The following is a 23,329-nucleotide window of genomic DNA, read 5'->3' as shown; positions in this document are numbered from 1 at the left end:
GAAGTGGTTTCCAAGTGAACAGTTTAAGCTAAAATAATAGTCAGAAAATATATTGCTTTGAGCTACTTTATTGTCCAGAGAGAGTTCAATAATAAATTAAAAAAGGTTAAGAGGTACAGTCATATCACATAATATTAATAAATACACAGAAAATTATCTAAAAGCACCAGAATGGAACAAATTCAGTTCTATAAAATAGCTTAGTTTTTTTCTAACTAAAGTTGTACAATTTTTATTCACCTTTTTGTACTTTTGACGGGCGTTTGTTTTAAAGAACATCATAAATAAATTTGGACATAGTGAGTATTTTTCTAAATTCACAAGAACTATGTTCTAACATCAAAGGCAGATTCCTAATTTTAGATTAAATATAAGACTACTGAGGTATAATATAATGTGTATACTAAAACACAATTTCAAGTATCATTTTAATAACATTACTACCTAAAATACATCATTTGAATAGAATAAGTGTAGGTAAAGTCCAAATATTATATTCTAGTGGCCCCTAATAAAAGAGTATTATGTGATGTGAATACGATTTAGGCTTTAGCAAAAGGATTGATATTTGTCTAGATTTTACTAAAAATAAATTTAGTTTATATTTATTTTACTGATTATAAACATCAATCGTTAGTAAGCTTCTTTCGGGGTTGTATGGTTTTACTACTTGAGTCATTTTGCAGATATTTTTCCTATTTCCTAGGTACCTCAGTAGTCAATAAATGCGAGTTTTCCACACATTTCTGAAACCATACCATCCATACATTTTAAATACCCAATGTAATTAATGTCTCATACATTTAAAATTTATATAAAATACAACACAATTTTATAGTTTATATAAAGAAGATAACATGGTTTCAGCAACGAATTTAAATAAACTGATTCATATAAAGTTGTACTCTAAGAGCCAAAATGAGAAGTCTATCGAAGCGCAGAGCAGAGCAGTCCTGGAATATAACAAAAGATTATAACACAGCAAAGAAAACTTGCGACGACGTTGTAACCCCGTGCAGGAAAAAAATGCATGTCTGCGTAAATTTTTATAAACATACAACATAAAAGTTTTGTTTGTGATCAACAGTGAAATACGATAAATCTCAATTAGAAAATGTCACGGACATCCAAGAACCAGCCAGTAAAAAACAAAACCCACTTTAAACTTTATTTCAATAATAATAAGGTCTTTATTGCTTTAACGCAGATGAATTGCTCTGCTCTGCTCTACGACCTGACTCCGAGTACAGTTTTGTCTTACGCCTAGTCTGAGTCAATTTGACCCGATCAGTGCCATGCTGTGATGTTTAGCTTGCATATTTCTTGTATGCGACACCAATGATGACGGCTGCTGCCAATGCCAGTAACGCCCACTTTAGTTTTGATCCACTGAAACGAAAAATATTATTGGATTAACATTTTTGTTGAAGTCTCGAAAGGCTTTTAATGTTTTGAAATGGAAATAAATATTAAGAATAGAATTTTAAATAAGTACTTGATACGTTTTCACAATAAAATCCTAAGACTTTACACAAATGTCAGTTAAAAATAATGAGGACAAATGTTTAGAGCATCGACCGTGTGTAAAATTCTATCTTTACGTTACTTACGAGTATATGATTAGAAATCACTTCATAACTACTTATAGGCACTACTGCCTCAGTCTGAGTTATAATTTTACTACATCGATTATTTGCTTAATATACATTTTAAACCAATACGTACAATACTATTACAAACTGTTACTTAAAACTAAATCATTACTTCAATTGATTACAAATATTTCTAATCAAAGAGACAATCACTAATCTTATCTCAGATTAAATATCTTAAACATATTAACACAGTACGAAATACACATGTCTATATTTTGACATTAGATCGATACAAGTTCGATACTATTCGATACTGTCGAACTTCACAGCTATCTACAGTAAGAATAAAACAAATTGTTGTCGTACCCCGCCGGTGGCGGCTTTCTACAAACTCCACCTCGCCTATATAAATAAATACATATTATTCATTGTCGTTTTCCCTTCACATTTACAAAAAGAACATAAAAACTACGAATATTACCAAGAAATCAAATCGAAGAGAAATCGAAGTAACGTAAAAGAACATTTAACTCTTTGCGCTGCGAAAGTCACCTGAGATTTATATTAACACTATTTCGTTTTAGTAATAGAGTATCATTATATTTTAATGTTTGTGGAAAACGAGCGTGAATAATATACTATTATACATACACTCTACTTTACATATCTACTTAACTTACATACGTTTTATACATCACATATTTTATAACTATGTACATCTTTGTGAGAAAACTTTATATACCTTGGGGGTGGTTCGCATGGCCGCCTCCTTCAACAATTAAAATTAGGTTATCACTCTTTTACAATTTTTTATAATGAAATGTAAATATGCTCAAAAAGTGGAGGGCTTTTAAGAAGAGATAGAAATAAGACCACATTATTACCACTGTCGACATTTTGACACGAGGGTATACGCACTAGTGCGAGTACGGGCGTGTACGTGTACGCACTAAACTCGAAAAGCCATGCTCGTACATAAGGTTTGTTTCAAACAATTTTAGTGACGATAATGTGATCCTATTTTTGTATATTTTATGGCAAAGGAATTATATTTTTAATTTCATTCTAATTTTTTCTCCAAAACATTATTAAGGCGATTGAAAATTTTGATTTGCAAATGTTTAAAGTGTAAAATAGTGAGTAATACATGAACCTCTCCCGTGGTACGACAATGGAGGCCACTCTTGGCATAACGATAGGTTCGTGTGGGTTGAAATCTGACTTTTTCGGCGTCAGAGGCATGGGACCGGATTTTTTCGATGACAACGTTGACTTAGAACCAGACCGTGTCGGTGATAATCTGCTACAGAAAATAAAAAAAAATCGTTCAAATTTGTACTGTTCAAATGTTAGAGCGTTTTTACACCGAGCGTAGTTCCCGCGCAAAGCTTAAATTTTGGGATTTCAAAAACATCAATGTGATACTACGAAATTACGACATTTAAAGTCGTTAATGCTGGAGATGTGGAAAATGGTTTCTTTTTTAACAAGAGTCGTCCGAGAGTTGTCGTCAAAAATATACTGCAGGATACAAAAACGAGCTTCAGCAAAACGCGGCTACTCATACGCCAGGTGTGAACACGCCCTAAAACATAATACTAAACAAAATTCTATTTTCTTTTCTAAAATAAAATCTCGAAAAACCCTTACTACTATGCAACAGACAACTATATGACTAATTGTAGATTTACATTACTACTAAGTACTTAGATATTTATACATTAGATATTTATCACGCTCGTTTTTGTCGTTACTATAGATTCAAGAGTAAAGGAGTCTACATGCCGATTGCTTTTAAACCTTTTCCAAAATAACATGAACTCAATAATGATAAAGAAAAAAATATTCTTAGATACCCGAAGTTCGGATCTTACCATCAATTCTGTAACTGACTTTAAACGACTGAAAACTTGTTCCAAAGCCGTAATATTTATATTTAATATATTTTTCGTAAATATATGTTTTGATACCAGCATGTAGACTCCAATAAAAACTATATTTTTACATCTCAGTTGACTTTCAAACAGCACATAAAATGTCTAACCTGACTTTGGCCTCAACTTTCCGCTTCGATTTCTCTTCGATGTTACATGGATAAGCAGTCGTGCTTGTAGCGCTATTTATGACAAATTGTATTTAAATAACAAATAAAAAATAAATAAAACAAAAAAAATAACCTGCTCTCGTCACATTCCGTACAATCTCGGTGATATTTTGAACTGGGGAGGGGTAACATTTTTGATTATTATAAGCTCTTTCTTCTGAAGATGGTAGTTAAACTAACTAATTATTTGATTTACACTTTTCTATGACTATATCAGGCGATTTCACCACTCCCGGATAAGATAAAAAGTTAGCTGTAAATTGAATTTTAGCAGATGTTCATACGATTTTGCGTATACTTTGAAGTCTTATTCGAAAGTGGTGAAACCCTTACTTATTACATTTTCTCTAAATTACAAAATCAATGAAATCACTAATTGCATCAACGGTCTCCACAGCTAAGAAAGTTATATAAATATAATTTTACTAAATGAGTTTGTTTCCAAAATACAGTTTTTTACAGAAGTTACACATTTTAATGAACGCTATTTCACAGAGGTAAGTCTTTTGATCTTTTACACTGCCGTAATGGAAGACAAGAGGCACCTAGAGTTTTTAAGTAATATTTCAATAACTAACTAACGAGAGAAGTGATAACTAACGTTACAATTACAACCTATTGACTGCACAAATACATCTTGTAACAATACGATAATAAAGATTAGAGTTATCTCATGGAGTCAAATGGCGACTGTAAATAAATAAACTATAAATAATAAAAAGAAAAAAACTAAAAACAATAAAACTGTCACCTCGACATCCATTTCCTAGGTCTCAATCTGGAACTGTAAATGATTACATTATTTTTCTACGGAGTTCCTTAGATTTTGATATTTTTGCGGATTTTTTTTTTTACAATTTTTTCCCACGCGTCGATTTATCTATACAACAAAATTTTGTTCTTACACACTTACACACTAGTAAATGATATTTTATTTTGATATTGATTACTTCTTCTATAGTTTTTTAGCATACGACAGTAATGTATCCCACAATGTTTTCATTATATTCATAAAAATAAACATTTCCTCTAGGCTTTCGCATATTGACACAACATGATTGGTAATTGACTTCGGCATATACAAGACATTATCTTCCAAGATAGTCGCTTTCTCAATTGCCCATACATACATACAACTACATAGTACAGGATTAAAGCATGTCAGGGCCTTTACATTGTATTATTTTTTATTAAGATCAGTCCAAAAGCAACGTTTAGTTAAAAACACGTGATATTTTTAGTATCTTTCTCAATAACGGTTCTACGTATGCTCCGCTGACTTTCGCATGTTTACGCTTCTGCCTACCAACAACGAGGTTTTTATCACGTGAATACATAACGTCTTATACCTAACATTCTTTCTTATCATATAATAATATGTGTACTTGTGTAGGTACTGTATATTTATGTAAATATTTAAGAAGTTACTCACCATGATTCTCCTGGAATCAACGATCCAATTTTGTATTTTTTGAGTATTGATCTGAAATGATATTAATGTTATAAGTATTATAATCTATTACGCTCGCTAAATACATATTCGGTTTGGCATTAATCGGCCTAGCCGGGCGTCAAAACCAAATACATATGTGTAGATGGACCCGATCGGCACAAGCCGAACAAGTGAGTGGAGTCCGTTTTATTGTTTCAAAAATATTGCCGAACCGAATATGTGTGTATAAAGATTTATGCATCATACAACTCAAGCTGTTTATCGAGACGTTGCAAATTAATCTCGTTGGTGTCCGCCCTAAGGGAATAGGGCGTAATTTTATTAATCGTATTTATGGTATTGATTATGACAACCCAAACGCGGAAACAATAAATGGCGCAACAAATCAAACAAACATGAAATTATCAAGTAGATAAGAATTGACAGACAAACAATAATTGCGCAAGCCAAGAGTCAAGATCTTTTGTCGATAGGTGAGTAAGTGAAAATGAAAAGATGTAAAGAATGGAAGTTACATTATAAAGGGCACCCAATGATCTGTGTAATATTTTTTTAACCCATGACTGTCCCACTGCTGGGCAAGGTTCTCCTTTCAAACATTAGACCTTGAGTCTACAACGATGGCCAAGTGCGGTTTGAGAACTTTGCATATATGTAAATGTGGAATGTAAGTTCCATAATTTTTTAGTCGAGGCTTCAAAACCTGAGACTGTTAGTTCAGTAATTTATCATTGACTGTCTTGTAGTTTAAATCAATTGACGATTGTCGGCCGCATTCAATGAATCTGCCGCTAGTTCTGAAGGCAGAGCCAATGAGAAGAGCAGGCAAGAAACTCTACGGCACTCTTTTTGATAATGACGGAAAACCTCGTGAGGAAAACTTGAATAAAAACGGTGCCCTGACCGCTTAGTGTTAGGTTCCAGCTGTCGGTATGTGACGTACTAGCAGCCCTTGTAACCACAGATAAGAAGAATAGTACATACCTGGCATCATCACTGTGACCAACATCTTCGAATGCCCTCGTTGCATCTTGTCCGGCTGCGTCCAGTAACGGGTCTTCTCCACCAGGATGCTGGGAACATCAGACATACGAAAGATTAGTTATTTGGACCACTGCCTTTGTGCCTTCGTTTCGTTTTGCGCTTGTCAGAGCGGCCGTAATGCATTTGTTATATGATATTATAATGTCTTATTGGTGATGATGGTATAATGACCTGCTTTATTAGAAATATGACGTTACTAAGTCATATATTGACTATGCATTCCTCGAAGGTATAGAGTAAACAGCAAAATATCACTCGTTCTAATTGACTAAGGCATTCGTCGTAAATTGTAAGTAGCTAACTGCTTGGGTTCTTAGGCAAAGCATTTGCCACTACAATAATGAACGCTACTCAAGTATTCCAGCCTTTTACAAATTTATTTTCCGATTGGTAGAGACCCATAAGGGACAACTGGTTAAGTCGGTGATGGACTAACCTGGGGACAAAAGGGGCGGCCCGTCCCTGATCTGGCGGGGCCTCGAAAATTTTATCGTTCAGAATAAAAAAAAGGTCCAATAAAAGATTTCCGCCCCGGGCTTTGGACGACCTAGTTAGTTAGAATAGTTAGTTTAGCTATTTCGCAATGAAAGTACCTTTTACCTTCCGTAAGATCCTATATTGGAACTATGCAACAACATGTAGGACAGATTTGTGAACAGTTCTAGCGTGACAAACCATGATTCAGCTGATTTAAAAGATAAAGGTGATATCACTCTATGTACATATCAAACAAAATCTGTTTAGCAGAATTATAACAATTGTGCCAAAAATGCTCTGTTTGTGCAAGAGTGTGTTAAGTTACGAAACTTGGAAAATCATTATTATTTTATTATAGGTAAGTATTAGGTCGGGGAAAAAGTCTTTTCGCATTATACCTAGTATGTATGAACTTGAGATATACCACTTGCTGGTACGCGGTAAGCGTTCTAAATGCTAAAAGTAACTGTTTAATGAATAAAAAAAATATGTTTATTTGTCTGTTCACCTTTTAAGTTATCTGAAGCGGAAACTTACGCATTTTTTTAAGATGGACCTTCTATGACGTCATTGTAGTTAATTGTACGCATTTTTACGTCGAGAGAGTCTTAATTAATTGTTATCCGTATTGTTTATAATGAGTAAATAAGTAATGCTTGGCTGAGATCGTAGATTTATTCTATCTTTCGAGTGGTAAGGCGCCGATACATAGTCAACGAACAATCGCGTCGCTGAACAACTCTAGTATATATGTCTTTTTAAACATATAAAGCAAGAATTGATCACGATCAACAATTTTAATCAATCATAGGTAATTGTTTTCCGGGAGACATAATATGCATGCTTCGGAATAGGGATTTTGTAGCTGTCTGTAAAGCGAAACTACTTCAAAATTCTCAAATTTAAACCACCCGACAGTTCTTGTGTACGTTGTACTAATAGGAACGATTTTTACGAGCCCTCCGAGGCAAGAAACGGTTTCATTAGGACATTGTTTCAGGTCAAGAGACATTCAGGATAAGCGTGTGTAATGAACAGATCGTTAAATTCACTGACTTCGAACAATCGCTAATCAAATAGAATAATCGCCGAAGATGTAGGTAGGTATGCAGCGGTACAATAGACCCATTTAGGTCTCTCAATTCATTTTAATTGAAACACGTAAAAATAATTCGCAATATGTGTGTGCCTAAGAAATAAATATTTTACAAGGGCAGTTAGCATAGGGAATTGCCTTTCTTTTTCACAGTAGTTACCGTAGGTACATACTGTTATTAATTTTCAAACTATTAGTCTATTTCTGGAATGACATCTTTTAGGCTTAGTAAATCCACCCAATAATAAAAATTGGCGGGATTATCTGGAATTTCGAATCTTAATGTTCACATATTGAATTTCGTCTAAAACATCTTGTAAAAATAATTGTTTTATTTCTGTAAACGAAGTTCGATAGCGGTATACAAGGCCAAGGTAATATTAACCGGTCTGCCGACCATGAACGAATTAGGTACAATATAACAGAAACTTACGATGATAAAAAATATATTGGTTCAAATTGAACATGATATTATAGACATGCACTTGACAGATTACGACCTAGGTCAATAGAATTTATGTAGGTATCGTGCGCTTGGCTATTACATCAGTTGAATAACACGTGTTGACTGTAACATTAGAAAATATTCACGTACAATTTGAAACACAAACATAAATTAGTTCCGTCAACATTGAGAAATAACTTTACTCTTATTTTGTAACACAGTAAATCGACTACAATGTCAGCTAAGTAGAACTTTTAGATAAAAAATAACAATAAAATACGAACAATTTGATATGCATATTGCCTTACCTCGCTCAAATACGAAGTCACATCGTAAACGTCATTTTTAATAACAATCCATAAGCTTTTTCTATTGTTGTGTTTTTTCACTTCGCTTGATGTTAGCTTCAGGCTCATATTGAATTGTAAAGTGGATGTGAAGATTTTTGTATTTGTAATTTACGGACCGAATAGTGTCAGGTGTTGGTGTGTAAAATTTTATGTCACTACTAATCTGCCAAGTTCAAGTGTCAAGCGGCAGTCAGATGATTGGATTTACTGTCAAAATTGCGTTATATTATTGCGCAGGATAATTATTAACAGCTGGTTTGGAAATCATGTTACCAATATATACAAAATACTATTTATATACGATTTTTTAGGTTCTAATGGCACTTTATTTCAAAATTATGAATACAAAAATGCCTTTAGTTTATTGATTACATGAAACACTATACCGAGTAAGATATTAAAGTTTTTCTATTTTTTTCGTTTCTGAACTAGTGAAATATACGTTTTGTTTCCAATACATAATCTGATAAGACCAATCAACATGTTGACTGACATTATAACCTCAAAAACTAGTGACATTTATCAAAACAATGCTGTTATCACAAAATTAAGATACACTACGTTTCTTTGATACAGCAATAAAAGTGCGTAATATGCAAAAAAGCCTTTGCTAATGGCTGAAGACAAGGATTTTAACGATCTCGTAGAAGATATATTTCTAAGTGAAGAGCGAGAACATAAGGCAAGTTATGATCAGGGGTTCAAAGCGGGTTGCGAGGCAGGGAATCCTGAGGGCTTCCATCTGGGATACCATAGAGGAGGCGAACTTGGACGGGAATTAGGTAAATTGGATTCTATTGATATCAAAAATTTGTAACCAAGTTTTGATTAGGATAATTTGATAGAGTTCATAAATTAACATAACCATACGTTAATCCACGTTACGCAGTTTACGCAGGAACGTGGCGTTCTAGTTAGAGTCTATCTAATCTATACAAAATTTTAGGTTCAAATAAAAGTACTTATTTTAGTTAAGTTTAAAAAGTTTTAGAACTACAGTGTTACCTACCAAAGTCAATATTTTCTTATTTCAGGTTACTACCTAGGCATAATAACACAGCACATATCTATAAACGAGGAACTAGACATCAAATACTCGGACAGGGTTGTATCCCAACTGAACAGGGTCAAGGAACTCATAGACACATTCCCGCGCACTAACTCAGAGGAGCATGACATACTGGGCATGGCTGAAACTGTAAGAGCACAGTATAAGAAGGCCTGTGCTTTGTTGAAGATACCTTCAGTTAATCCTTATGATGCAGGCGTTTCATTCTGAAGGTTTGTAAAACTTTTATCATATCAATATCTGATTAAATGTCGTAGTTAATTTACCATCATGATGATAAAGCTGACAGTAAACATACTATTAATAAGAGGCATAAATTACAGCTATACTAAAAGAAAAAAAAATAGTTTGTTTATTACAAAGATGAAACAAAGCCCCTGGAGAACATATCACTTCATACTGAAGATTTTGATTAATCAAAACATTTTCTTCATGATCTACAGTCCTTACACATCTTTAGAAATAATGCAGCATACTTAGTCTGACTGAGAGAACTCAGTAGCCTTGACACTTGCGCAATTTATCTATATTATTTTAGTCATTCTGTGTATTTCCAAAATCAAACAAACTTTTGTATTCTTCCACCAGCCACAAACCTTGCATACAAGAATCTTTACTAAGTTATTGATGCTATGAGATATAGGATCAATAAATTCTAAATCTATTCTTTACTGTTCACAGAATCAATGAAATCAACTATCACGAAGCTCCGTCACCACATAGACTCCATCACCAAATACCTGACTCCTCTTCTACCGATCGCCAACTGTCACATGGTGGAGTTTCTTACTGACAACCACTGGGACCGCTTACTGCCTGATAAATTGAGAGAATCATTAGAAGGTGCAGAGTTTAATGATGCTGTTGAACAGTTTTGGGAAAGTGCAAAGCATGAAAGTCAAGGTAAGAGTGATGAAACTTACTTGTTTCAATTCTGAAATTCTTAGAAGCTTTACTGTAATGGTATAACTCTAGTATTTATGATTGTTGATTTGTTAGATTGTCTTAGGAATGTACATCCTAACCATTTCACATGTTGTCATTTTCTATACCCAATTTTTTCTCTGATGTTAACAAAAAACATTCTTCAGCTTATGCTGCTTATTTAAAGTCTTTATCTAAATCGGAAACTAGACAGACATTTTTTAATATCCTCATTATTAATGCAATAAAATGTAATATGGTATTTTTTTTTTATTATCCTCATCATTAATACCATAAATTAATGTACTATGGTAGCAGTACGGTTAAAATTACTATTAAAGTACTTATAAATTTAATGACATTGCAGATGACTCTCCTCTTTCATCTTGGGTACGTACAGCGCGCTCCCACTGCGTGACAGTCAACAATGATTACTGTCTATCTACTGAACAATTACAAGAGCGCATTAAATCGTGGGGCGGCGATATCAAGCCCGAGATACGCGTCAAAGAGTTTATGACTAGCAAGAAAAGTTATGAGGTGAGGCGAACTTCATCGAATGAATAAAATACATAGCTTTACCTAATTAGTAATTTACCATGGTTGAACAGTTAGCTAAAGGACATGGTCTCTTTTTGTATGGAGAGTGGTTTTAGGTTCATAGCATTTTTTGAGCAGCTTGAACTTTTAAACATGTATAGAGCATAATGAAAAGGGTGTTAAATGACAAAAATAAAAATTAATTAGTCCTGCATTTTTTTGTAAATCAATTTTGAAAAATTATTATTCAAATAACAGCAACATTTTAAGTTTTATTATAATGGCAACATCAGACGCATATGTCGTAGTTGTCATAAATCTTTGGTTGTCATTGTCAAAAGTAGACTGACGTTATACTACTGACTTATACGAAACGTTCCGTTATACATTGTTTGACAACACTTAAGAAATAAAACGCTCCATTTTACGTAACGTATGCATTATAAGTGTTGTTATTTTTCTCATGAATGCAGGTGTTAAAAAATCTATTTTTTTGTAATATCCGTACACTTTAAGATACTCTATGCATATAAGTAAAATTTATTCTGCTTAATAAATGTTTGTATTTTAGGCCCAAAACGGGACATGTCCTTTAACTAAATTAGGGAAACACATATAAACTTTGTTATCTAGTCGAGTGCCTGCCGTTTAAAATGACCGTAGTTGCTTACTGTATCAAGCACTGTATTGATAGTGATGCAAAACTTTTCCCAATACATTTGCTAAAATAAATTTTGTTGTCGTGATTTAGCGACTGCAATTACGTACTTAGTATTTCGACGAACACCGCTAGATGGCGTTACTCTTACTTTCATTTTAAAACCGAATTAAAAAAATTACTTAATACCTATATCCCTGGCAAGAAATTACATACGATTCTCAATAATATTTTTATTTCAGGTACAAACAATGTCCCGCCTTGTAGCATCGCTTCACAATGCAGTAGGTTCTACGTGCTGTGTAGAAGCGGGCGGTGGGCGCGGTCACTTGCCCGTCGCGCTGTGTCTCGCGTACTGCGTGCCGAGTCTCACGATAGATTGTGACGCTGCTGCTGTCGCCGCTGCTCCGGACAGGATTAAGATTATACAGGTTTGTTCTTCAACGGTGAACTTATGACTAGTAATAACAGAAAACTTAACGACTATCGCGATGAACGTTGAATAGGATTGACTGACTAGATTACGGGCAGGTCAATTACAAATAGTTACTTATGGTAGTTTAATATATGACTACTCAATGTTGACATGAGTGAGTGCGTGGTTTCTGAAGACGATGTTCAGGACAGAGCGAAGTGGAGAAGAAAGATCAGGAAGGCTGACCACACTACCATGAGGGATTCATAGTATGGAAGAGACATAGAGAGAGAGAGTTTCCTATTTGGCTTGTTAGTCTAACTCTGTAAACAAAATGTAACAAATGAAATAAGTAACAAAAATACTTAGGAAGGGGAATGTATTGCTTTCTTTAGGAGCTATATGGACATTCATTACTGTTTATTTCAATTAGTTTATTCTAAAACAGCCCACAAACTCATTTACTATTTCCATTTCCAGAAACAATGGCACGCAATAGCTAAACGCATCAAGAACGGAACAGAAGAGCGTATAAGCGAAGGAATCAATAAGAACTTACACCGTTTCGCCGCCGCGTTCATTACTAGGGACACTGACCTTACTGCTATTGTCAAAGAAAAGTTCCCGGAGTATGCTGGTGATGACGTCAAATTGTTACTGACAGGTATGACTTTGTTAATATGTATATTGACGGCAAATTAAGATAGAAACTATATTTTTGAAATTAATTGGTCGACGTGACTGTCGTAAATGTGTGACTTCCTGCCGTTTCATATAACAAATAATAGTTGGTTTAGTATGGGATTTACTGGTTTATCGCTTTGTGTATAACAACTACTCATATAGAATACACTTCATAGGTCAACAATAGAAAGTCTGTTATTCAAGACTTAGACTAAAAGATCAATTTTGATGGAATTTTGCATGGAGATAGTAAAAGACCAGGCATACAGGAAGACATAAAGGCTAAAAATACCCTACTTTTTGTGTGTTATCAAGTATTGTAATACTGTTTTATGATTTCAGGTCTCCACACTTGCGGTAACCTCGGTCCAGATTCGCTGCGTATCTTCACGACGCAGCCGTCCACCGCGGCAGTGTTCAACGTGCCGTGTTGCTATCATCTACTCTCTGAGAACATTGATGTTAACACCTTCGACGTGTTTCAAAGAGATCACGGCGCGGGTGAAACGAGTGGAGAAGGGTTTCCTATGTCTGCTTATTTGAGAGGTAATTTTTAGTTATGCGCACTAATCATGTCCTCCAACCCAACATTCGGTAGCCAATTTCATTAAAATGGTACATGAGTCTGTATACAGGGTGTGGCGTAAATAATGGATAATCCTTTACCAAATTTCGGCCAGTACGAGCGTAAATCGCTTTCTTAAAAAACACACAAAATGGCCGAATTTTCAAAAATTATGACACTTATGCCAAAGATAAATTAAAATTTTTAGATTAGTCGGGTGCTCGTCCATCTGCTGGTAAAGGATTGTCGATTATTTACGCCACACCCTGTATATGCGCAACATACACTCTATTCCGTCACTCTCATAGCTCGATGGGACGGTATTCGACATGACCGATTAAAGTTCAAGTGCAAGGCTTTACGTGCTCTCCGAGGCATGGATCTGCGAATCCTACGTGCTTACTCCGGGCAATCACTAAGCATTTCTTGACCAAAATACTAAGCAATTACTTTTGGCCCAAAACGAGATTTCATATGTTTAGGGTAGACCTTTTATACTTGATACTTTTATTACAATGTTTTAGTTAAATTAAACCTTAATACTATTAATCAATATATTTAAAAAAATATTCCATTGTTTCAGGTTATAACTTAGGTCGTAACGCGCGGATGTTAGCCGCTCAGTCGATAGACAGGGTGGTTAGTGAACGTCAGTTACCATCCAAAAGTCTTTTGTACAGAGCTTTACTGCAGGTATGTTACATTATAAGAATTAACCATAACCAAAACCAATTTTAGGCTTTTAATAAATATGAAATGTAGATGAAAAAGTGATACTGATACATTTAGTTTCGAGTATTTTTTGCAAACACGGTTCATGAAATCAAAATCATATGATTTATTCATTTAAGTCAAATATTGACACTTATGATAGTCGTTACATTTACTGAATCTACCACTAGCTCAGAAAGGGGGTAGAGCCTTGTTATTCTAGAAGTTCTGTCTGAAGAAAAAATATTTATTTCATTTTTTTTTATTTACAGGCAGTAATTCAAAAACATCTACCAAACCGACCAATATCGGAAGGCAAGCTAAAAAGGATCACACCAAAATGTCAGGACTTCAAACAATACTTCAAAATGGCGGACGATATTTTAAAATTGGAACTCTTTGACAGCTTACCAGACTGCTTCTTCACAGATATACAAAAAACTATGGATTGCCAGTGGAAAAAACTTGTTTTATTTTATTTATTAAGATTGTGTTTAGCGCAAGTTATTGAAAGTTTAATATTGTTAGATAGAGTTATGTTTTTATTTGAAAATGGGTTTAATAAAGTGTATTTGGTGAAGTTGTTCGATCCAGTGTTGTCGCCGAGGTGTCATAGCATTGTGGCTGTTAGGTAGCATTGCGTAAAATTATGTATAAAATAAACTATATGTAATATACTTATTAAATAAGTTTATTTTTGTAATAATAAAATATTTTGAAAATAACCTAATGTTTTGTTATTCATAAATCTTTTGTTTGCTGCTTGTTTCCTTTGTTAGAATGTTTTGTTGTCATAGTCCATTTATGAATATATTTTATTTATATCCTTAAGCCATAATATTATTATACTCAGGCTGTCACAAACGTGCGAACTACGTCACAATCAAAAGAATCATAGGGATGTGGCAATGTGTAAGTGTAAGCGAGAGACTCCGGCAAAATTATATGACTTAGTTCGCACGTTTGAAATGGCCCAAGTATAGCAGTATACATGACAAGCACTTAAATAGTATCCTTGACTTGAAGTAACAAAGGATCAAGAAAAGTTCCGTTAATCGATTCTTAGGCACATAATGTACAACCAAAACTAAGAGCATCTGTTATATATTTTACTACGCACAAGATATTTTAATATGTTATCTACAAACAGATTACTCACGTCAATAGAATCGTGATTACTTGAAGTAAAGAAAACTTACAGAGTCTTTACTGAGTCGTTTACTACATCGTAGGGAAAAGTTTTGATTAAATACAACTCTTTAATAGGAATAATTCTTGTGCGGCTTATAGTGATGTGTGGAAAAAATGTACAGGAAAAGCTGTTGGTACCTTTATATGTGTACCTACCTACTTACCTATTTAGTATTGGCGCCCAACGAGGGACTTTTTTTAAATGTTTGTGGCTGCGAATCAATAGCTGCTTTATTTTTTTTCGTCATTAAATTATAAGTCTAAAGTATAAAAGAATCATAAATAGAACAATAACATAAATACGTATACTCACTATACCAATGGACGTAGAACGTATACTGGTCTATATAAATGTTGAGTAACGTACTCATTTCGTTAGCGGTCAAGGTTCCGTCATTATTTAGCTATTAAGTTTCAAACAAGTGGCGAGTAAACTGTGTCGTAGTCCCGATTCAAAGAACCGAAACTATACCAAGAATCGTTAAATACAAATCGGAATTAGATACGATTTACGCAGAAAAGTATTTCGTAGAATACACGCTTTTTAAGCTTGATTCATTGCTTTAATGTTGATTTGATAAGATTCCGGTAAGTGTTTATTTATATTTAGTCCTTTTTGAAAGTAAATAATCTCGTATACGATCTGATCACCATCTAATTATTAATACAATAAATTATTCGGTTCAGAAAGGCAGATTTAGTATAAGCTAGAGAGAGGTCGTAAGAAACTTAAGTAAAACGGATCGTTTATGAATTAGGAATAAGTATTTTATTTACAAGTGGTATAGCTAATTATTACTCAATGGTTCACTATCTAACTGATAAACGTCGTGTAAACTCTGATTAGTTAAACGATTTCTATATCACTCGAAACTAGTCTCCAAATACTTAGTATGAAAGTGAAAAAACACGCTAAAGTAAGTCATTGGCGCTTACATGGTATTTATTAGTAGGTAACAAAAAAGTTTTATTTTAAGGGCTTTTTAGGATTGATGCACTAAAGGATAGAAACTACAAAGAAGAAACTATCAATAAAAAGCTCTTCACAAATGTTTTTATTTCGTTTGAATTTTCCTCGTAGTGCCAACAAATCCCCAGTAGTTTTTACAACAGATTAGCAAGCGTGTGGTCACTCTGACTGATATTTGATTGTTTCTAGAATACGAACAATACGACTTGCATTGTCATTCTATGTGTGTTATCTTTCCAACTCGATAATTCTGTAGTTAGTTTTTACCAGCGTTTGACGTTATTTCGTTTGCGCTGTATTTCTAGGTTCGTTTTAAGTTTTAGCTGTCTTTTCTGTTTATTCATTTAACTTTGCTTGGGAGTATGGAATAGAATCGTTCAGTGTGTATTGTTTTTATCCATTAATTCACCACCCAAGTCTACACTCTGCAAAGTTAGGTGTCTCGACTGTCTTCGATCTCATACTCCCCGATGAGAATGTCATATTTTCATTCCCTCATTTTAATCTACTTCCAAATCAATGATCTAAAATCGGAGTATTTATAACGTCGTTTGATGTCTATGCAGCTGAGACTATACCTACATGTCTACCTTCTAAAAGGTATTCTTCTTTCAGCAACTATAATTTCAGCACAAGCTACAGGAAATGAGAAGGTGAAGTCGTTGGAGTTGAAAAAAAGGTAGCGAAATAAGAAAAGTAGTAAGATTCATAGAAAACAGGATACGTCTTCTGTTTTCTATGGTAAGATTACTAGGGAACTGCCCAGTACTTCACTTACCATAGATAATAGTTTTCAAATTATTGGAAACTAGTAAACTTTACAAAAACTAGATTTTCCTGACCGCCTACGTTAAAAACGCAAAACCAAAATGAATGTCTAAGCAAAAACAAGGCACTCCTACACTAGATGATTTAAGGAGTTTTAATTATTCTAACGCGGTTTAACTTTGGTCCAAGAAGGCGGGATGACCGCGCGAAAAGTTTGACATTAAAAGCCGCCATATTGTGATGTCCTCCGAGAATGGCGGGAAAACAGATTATTTACAATCTTGTTTTAAAGTGTTATTAAATAAAAATGTTTAGAGTAAGTAGATACTTTCGGATTTATTGAATTTGGTAAAGTGGTCTCAGTGAAGGTTTCCATTACTTTAAATTGTTTTGATGACTGACTGTATTTTTTTTACGTTAGGTAATTGTCTTTCCAATGCTATCTAATACCACTACCACAGATTACAAATATGAATCTATTCAAGAATAGGAGGAAAGTTCATAGTCCCTAAAAGAGTCGTTTTCTATAGCTCCCTTGTATATACATAGGTACCTGGCGGATCCATTTCCTACTGTTGTTATGTGTGTATTAGAAATAATTATCACTTACTATTACGGTTAAGGAAAACATCATGATGAAACCTTGCATGTCTAATGTTCAATACATTTATTAAGGGCATGCAAAGTCCCCAACCCGCACTTGGCCAGCGTGGTGGACTCGAGGCCTCACACCTCACTCGTTTGGGAACAGATCCTTGTTTAGCAGTGAGATAGCAATGAGGTAAAAAAGGAAGGTACGGTAGTTTCTATGGGAAAGACTAATAGACTTTATTTATTTTATCCCACACATGAATGCTATACTATTTGTAATGCAATACAGAACAAACATCTTTGCAACCTTGTGGTACAAAAACAGCAGACCGTTGTGTTATTGTAGCAGATGGCTCTGTGTAATGCGCTTAACGCCTTCTACAAACTTCGTATGGCATTTTTCAAGCACTTTACTTGCTTTTTATATGAGTCCTTTTGCAGTAAGTAGATATCTACAATCCTGGATTAAATTGATTTTTCAATGCCCTTTAAGAACTTTACTTCTATAATATCATTGATATCATTTCAAATATCATTGGAATGATGATGAGTTCTATCTTCCTGTAGTTTACATTGTGCCAATTTGAGCCCCATTGCGACTTCACTGACTTAAGTTCAAATTATCCATGTTTCTTGTGTTCAGTGTTTATCCTGTATAGAGAACAGGTTTTTTTCTGCGACTACAATTAGGTACTCATTTTACTAATATTTTCTGGCAGCTGTTTTCCCAAAAGTGCTATAAGGCACTGCTACTTGTATTACTTAACAAACTATTACTATTTAACCTACTTCAAAAAGTCTAGAACTCAAGTCAACTTAGACGTTGAAATTAGAGTAACGTACACGTAAACAAAATAACCAACAGACACGTACGATATTATAAAGTATGTCGGCTTTCAATTTAAAAGTTTGAGGCGAAAATTCTTGTCAGTTCAGTGCATAGGGTCCCGTTTTCGCCCTTTTCACTAAAAATGCACTAGTGTAGACTGTCTAAGAAGTACCATTTATTTCGTCAGGAAAATGCATCACTGCTTGTCCCGCTCCAGAGAGGAAGCGGCGTCTGTCGGGCTTTCCTGCCGGCTAGGCGTTCCGGCTTTAAATTGGGCATACCGACTAAAACCCTGACGGTGTTCCTTCAACAGTCACCATAAGGTGGTCAGGACGCGGTACCTTCAATCGGATACTCCGCGTTCCATCTAACAAGTAAGAACTTAGCATCCAAATGAAGACTCAAATCAAAATACAACCGCCTTTTACTCATAAAGTCATAATACATGTCATTATATCGCCTACAAACGATTAAGTAGAGAATTTCGTTATAACATGACTAGCTGTCACTCAAAGGTTACCACGTACTATGAATAGGTAACAAAACACTTAAGTGTCAATTTTGGTTAATTTTGTGACTAACCGTGTCATTGAAGAATGTTATTATGTTCACTAGGAAGTAAATATTTAATAAACTATATATTTAGTTTGTAATGGCTATATTATGTACCGTATTATATATTAATTAATGAACTACTTCCGCAATTCTCTTCAGTCTGTACTGTCGAGTATCGAGACTTTGACATTTAAAATGTACTGCCAAAATAGTTCCTACGGACTCCGCTAGAGGTGCTGAACATATTTCGTGTAAAATTTTTCGATAGCTAGCCGGTTGTCGGTAGTCGATAGTAGTGGAGAATCAAGCTAAAGTTCTAGGTATTAAATAAGTGGAATGTATACAGCAGTGTCTATACCGAAATTGAAATGAGTGAGACGTACAACACGAAGAAAAGCTTATGAAAAATTTAATTGCTGCCCCGAAATGTGGAATCGAAGGTGCTAGTTTTTAGTGCGAGGTTTTAGTGTTAGTTTATATTCTATACAGAATTGCGCTACAACGTAACATAATTATTTTTTCAACTATTCCACGTAACTGTCATGCTAATTAACAACAATTTCAAAAAGAAAATAAATAATCGTTAACTTCATAAATTATAGTGGCAAACAGTTTAGTAGCATGCCTAGGGCTAATTAGTACACCTACACATTGTCCTACAAATCTTCTTAGAAACAATTACGTGGTGGAAATCATTGGGGAGTTGACTTTAGTGCCTTGTACGAGTATAATGTTGTCAAAAGTTTGTCCTTAGTGTAGTTTACATAGAATAGAGAGGTACAGATGCTCAAGACGCGCTAACTTGGATGATCATGATGATCTAACCGTCCGATTTCGGCCACAGCAACCACTTCGATTCTTAACCAGATTGGCTTACAAAGCAAATTTTTGCAAAAATCTCCCCAGGAAGAACTTCAAAGATAGAATTTATAGTTTTGTGTTGTCTTTTATACTAAGTGGTTCCTGTCCGTAGACAAGAAAAATGTCTAAAAAGTCTTTGTGATTTTAATGATTAATATAAACAATGTACTTAACAGCAAAGAAACGCTTCTAAAAATATAACACAGTTAAGTACCAATGACTTAATATTTTTTTCCTTTCTTATTTACTTCTGTTCAGCTTCTATAGTGTAAACACGCGAACAAGTTTTATTAGCCACCTGCAGTAGTGTACTCACAAAATTCTACGGACTCGTCAATTTGTTAATTGATAAGGTTTTAAAGGGTTTAATTAGTAATTAATAAGTTGTAGTATAGTAGTATACACTCACTTAACGGATAAGAGATAGAAGGTAGTATCTAAAACAATTGTGCAAAAATTTGAACTGGTATTTTTTTATTTATGATCGATTGGAACACAAGCATGAGATTGTGCCTTAGTACAGGCTACAGAGGGTGAAATAAAGGCTTTATTACACTGGTATTAATAAACAAAACGTTGTGAGCTTCATATTTAATCAACTTTTCAACTATCTATCAATAAAAACATCCGAACTTACTTGTTTATTAAAGAACTGTAGGTGTCACTGTAGGTGTCTACCAAAAATATATACTAAAATATGATCTATCCTATCAAGGCCTAAGTTTATTAAAGTTCAAAGAGATGGAGCAATTCACCCTTTAGCCCGTAAACTGTATATACAAACGATGTCATAGCAGTAATAACACAGGTGGATGGTGCCAATCTCGATATGATCTTTTACGATACCTCAGAGATGAAGTGCGGTTCGAATATGTTCATATACCTACCTTCGATATGTTCGTAGTGCGTTACTTGCTCATATTATGGTCGAAGAAACAAATAACTTGCGTTTTCCATGTTTTTTTTTTTTGACAAAATTGATGATACGAAGGAACCCGGTCATGTAGTAATTTTGTAATTGAGTTGTAATAAACGATTGTTTTTAGAAAATTTATAAATAATCTACACTACCGCATCTGACATCTAAAATGAGCTTTAAAAAAATGTTCCGGATAATTTCGTCAGGTGGCGCTGATTAGCTTGTCTTTTAATAATTCTCGATGCATTAAGTTTACGTTATAGATGCAGAAAATAACTTTTCTACATCGCGTTGAATTAACATAAACATATTTCGCATATGACGTGTTAGAATAAAAATTGCTGTTTATTAATCGTGTAAAGTAGCTCTTTAATACTTTGTGTTTCGTATTTTAAAATAGAATGGTGACATATTACTAGTGGTACGTCAAATTTATTATAAAATATAGACTATTATTAGATACGTTTTTCATAGTCATTTTACCGGAAAATCTGTAACGCGATTCTCTGATATTCGGTAATATCGAATATCGAGAGCTTAACATTTAAATAATATATGTATTTCAAAAATAGTTCCTACGTCGCCCGTTAGAGACGCTGATCAGATTGTATACAAAACTTGTTGATAGCTAGCCGGTTGTCGACAGTGGTTAGTAGAGAATTGTGGTATATTACTCTAGCCTCTTTCCATGCCCAACTATCTCCCAAAGCGGTTAATGAACTCTGTTTTCAATGAGCTTTTAGGTTTTCTCTGTAACAAGGCTCATATATTACAAAATTAGAAAGATTTATTGGGTTTAATATAAACATCTGTTCGACACTTCGAGAATATAGGCCACAACACGATATATTGCAGTCAGTATATTGATTTACTACCAATTAATTACATATACATTTTTTATCTACATCTTTTCTATGATAATACAGTACCTACCGAAATGTTATTTTTTTAATTAAACAAAATGGAAAAAATCACGATCATTTTAAATAAGCAAATAACTTTAAACTGCTGTAAACTCTTTTTTTTTTCAAACCAAAAGAAGATCTTTCTATTTACAATATGCAACGAGTCTATTACGGATTGTTATTAAAGCACGGAAATTCTCATCTTAAAGTACCAAATAAAGGGCCTAACAATGGCTTGAACGATATTTCTTCAAACATGGATTTTAACTGGCTATCAAAGTCCTTAATAAACCCACAAGAAAGAATTTTTTTTTCATTCAAAGAAGAAGCACAAGGTTTGAAAAATATCTCAACTGCATAGATTTGGTAAATTACGGTAAAAAAAAAATACCATCTAGGTACTACGTAAACAATATTTTGATTCTGGTTAAATGTATGTAACGTTTAAATATCCAATAATATGATATTCGGAAACATGTAATGCCAATATCATATTACCACAAATTATAGAAGCGCACAGATAAAAGATACAGCAATATTGATTAAACTATGCGTGAAATGGATCGCAAAATAAAAAATGGCGATTATTAGTCATAAATAAAGGTCGATGCGTTTTGTTTTCTCCATAACAAGTGGGCGTAACTGTTACTACGTAAACTATTACGTCAGAATATGTACTTGTAATTTAAACTGAAATTCATCACGCTAGTATTTCCCTGAAGGATTGGGTAGAGAGGTATTACACCCACAGAGTGCTAGATGCGGTCTGTTCTATGGTTTTCTCAGACTCCTCCCACACAGACATTGTTAGGTATTCAGAACAAAATAGTATATAGTAATAATTAAAATTATATGCGATATATCGATAACCGTAGCTGTAACTGCTTTAAAAATTTTACATGAGTGTAGGTCTCAGGTTCGATTCTCGGGTCACTCCATCTGTCTTTCTAAGTCACCGTTATATTCTCAGAAAGTTTGGTGATATACCCGATATTATATAGCAACAAGCTCCCCCATAGGACATGAAACAAAAATTGTGAATGGCGAAACGTGGGTGTATTTCATACACCTCTGACTATATTTAGGAGCATAGCTAACGTCATTTTATTAAAAAAAAAATTCTGGCATTCATACATGTTACGTCAGCATCGACATTTTACCTATTTATTGAAGGTCTTATTAACCTAAACCATTACCTCTTAAGGAGAATATCGAGTTAACAAATCCTTACAATATTAAAGTCTTCCCAGCCGATAAATGGCTACGGCGGCCAGTTTCATTGCAAATTTGAAACTGGCCAACGGTGCAGGACTTTGTATATAATGTCCAAGTGCGTGCACGTTACACACAAGCACAGTCTCTATTTCCTTACTCTCATAACCCAGTGGAACGGATAACCGACACTACCAGAGAGAGAGGTCGGGCGCAGGATCGACAATTATTACGTACTCCAAGACACGGAAGTCTGCGACCTCAACTTCCTAATTCCGGGCGATCTCTGAGAAAATTCTTAACAGAAAAGCTCAGAAAAACCTTTTTGGCCCAACCCCGGATTCGAGTCCAAGACCTAAACGGCCTAAATAAATTTAACAATGTCCAAAGTCCCCAAC

The 23,329-nt window shown here is 34.2% G+C and overlaps 2 protein-coding genes across 2 annotated transcripts; one reads left to right on the top strand and one right to left on the bottom strand.

Annotated features, from left to right (window-relative positions):
* Positions 1 to 52: 52 nt before the first annotated feature.
* On the bottom strand, positions 53 to 8,725 carry LOC142977207 (cytochrome b5-like). The gene is made up of 4 exons (XM_076120963.1): positions 8,523 to 8,725; positions 6,137 to 6,225; positions 5,132 to 5,182; positions 53 to 1,389 (listed from the first exon to the last, which is right to left on the bottom strand). The coding sequence occupies exons 1-4, from the start codon at positions 8,628 to 8,630 to the stop codon at positions 1,308 to 1,310; spliced, it is 330 nt and encodes a 109-aa protein (XP_075977078.1). The 5' UTR covers positions 8,631 to 8,725; the 3' UTR covers positions 53 to 1,307.
* A 376-nt stretch (positions 8,726 to 9,101) lies between these two features.
* LOC142977223 (putative methyltransferase-like protein 25) lies at positions 9,102 to 14,849 on the top strand. Its single transcript, XM_076120992.1, has 9 exons — positions 9,102 to 9,246; positions 9,599 to 9,845; positions 10,315 to 10,536; positions 10,925 to 11,097; positions 11,998 to 12,186; positions 12,651 to 12,834; positions 13,197 to 13,400; positions 14,003 to 14,112; positions 14,403 to 14,849. The coding sequence occupies exons 2-9, from the start codon at positions 9,821 to 9,823 to the stop codon at positions 14,763 to 14,765; spliced, it is 1,470 nt and encodes a 489-aa protein (XP_075977107.1). The 5' UTR covers positions 9,102 to 9,246; positions 9,599 to 9,820; the 3' UTR covers positions 14,766 to 14,849.
* Positions 14,850 to 23,329: the final 8,480 nt, after the last annotated feature.

This window comes from Anticarsia gemmatalis, chromosome 12 (assembly GCF_050436995.1).
Source record: "Anticarsia gemmatalis isolate Benzon Research Colony breed Stoneville strain chromosome 12, ilAntGemm2 primary, whole genome shotgun sequence".
Lineage (NCBI taxonomy): Eukaryota > Metazoa > Arthropoda > Insecta > Lepidoptera > Erebidae > Anticarsia > Anticarsia gemmatalis.
The sequence above is the reverse complement of the archived record's forward strand: the minus strand, read 5'-3'. Positions and strand labels throughout refer to the sequence as shown.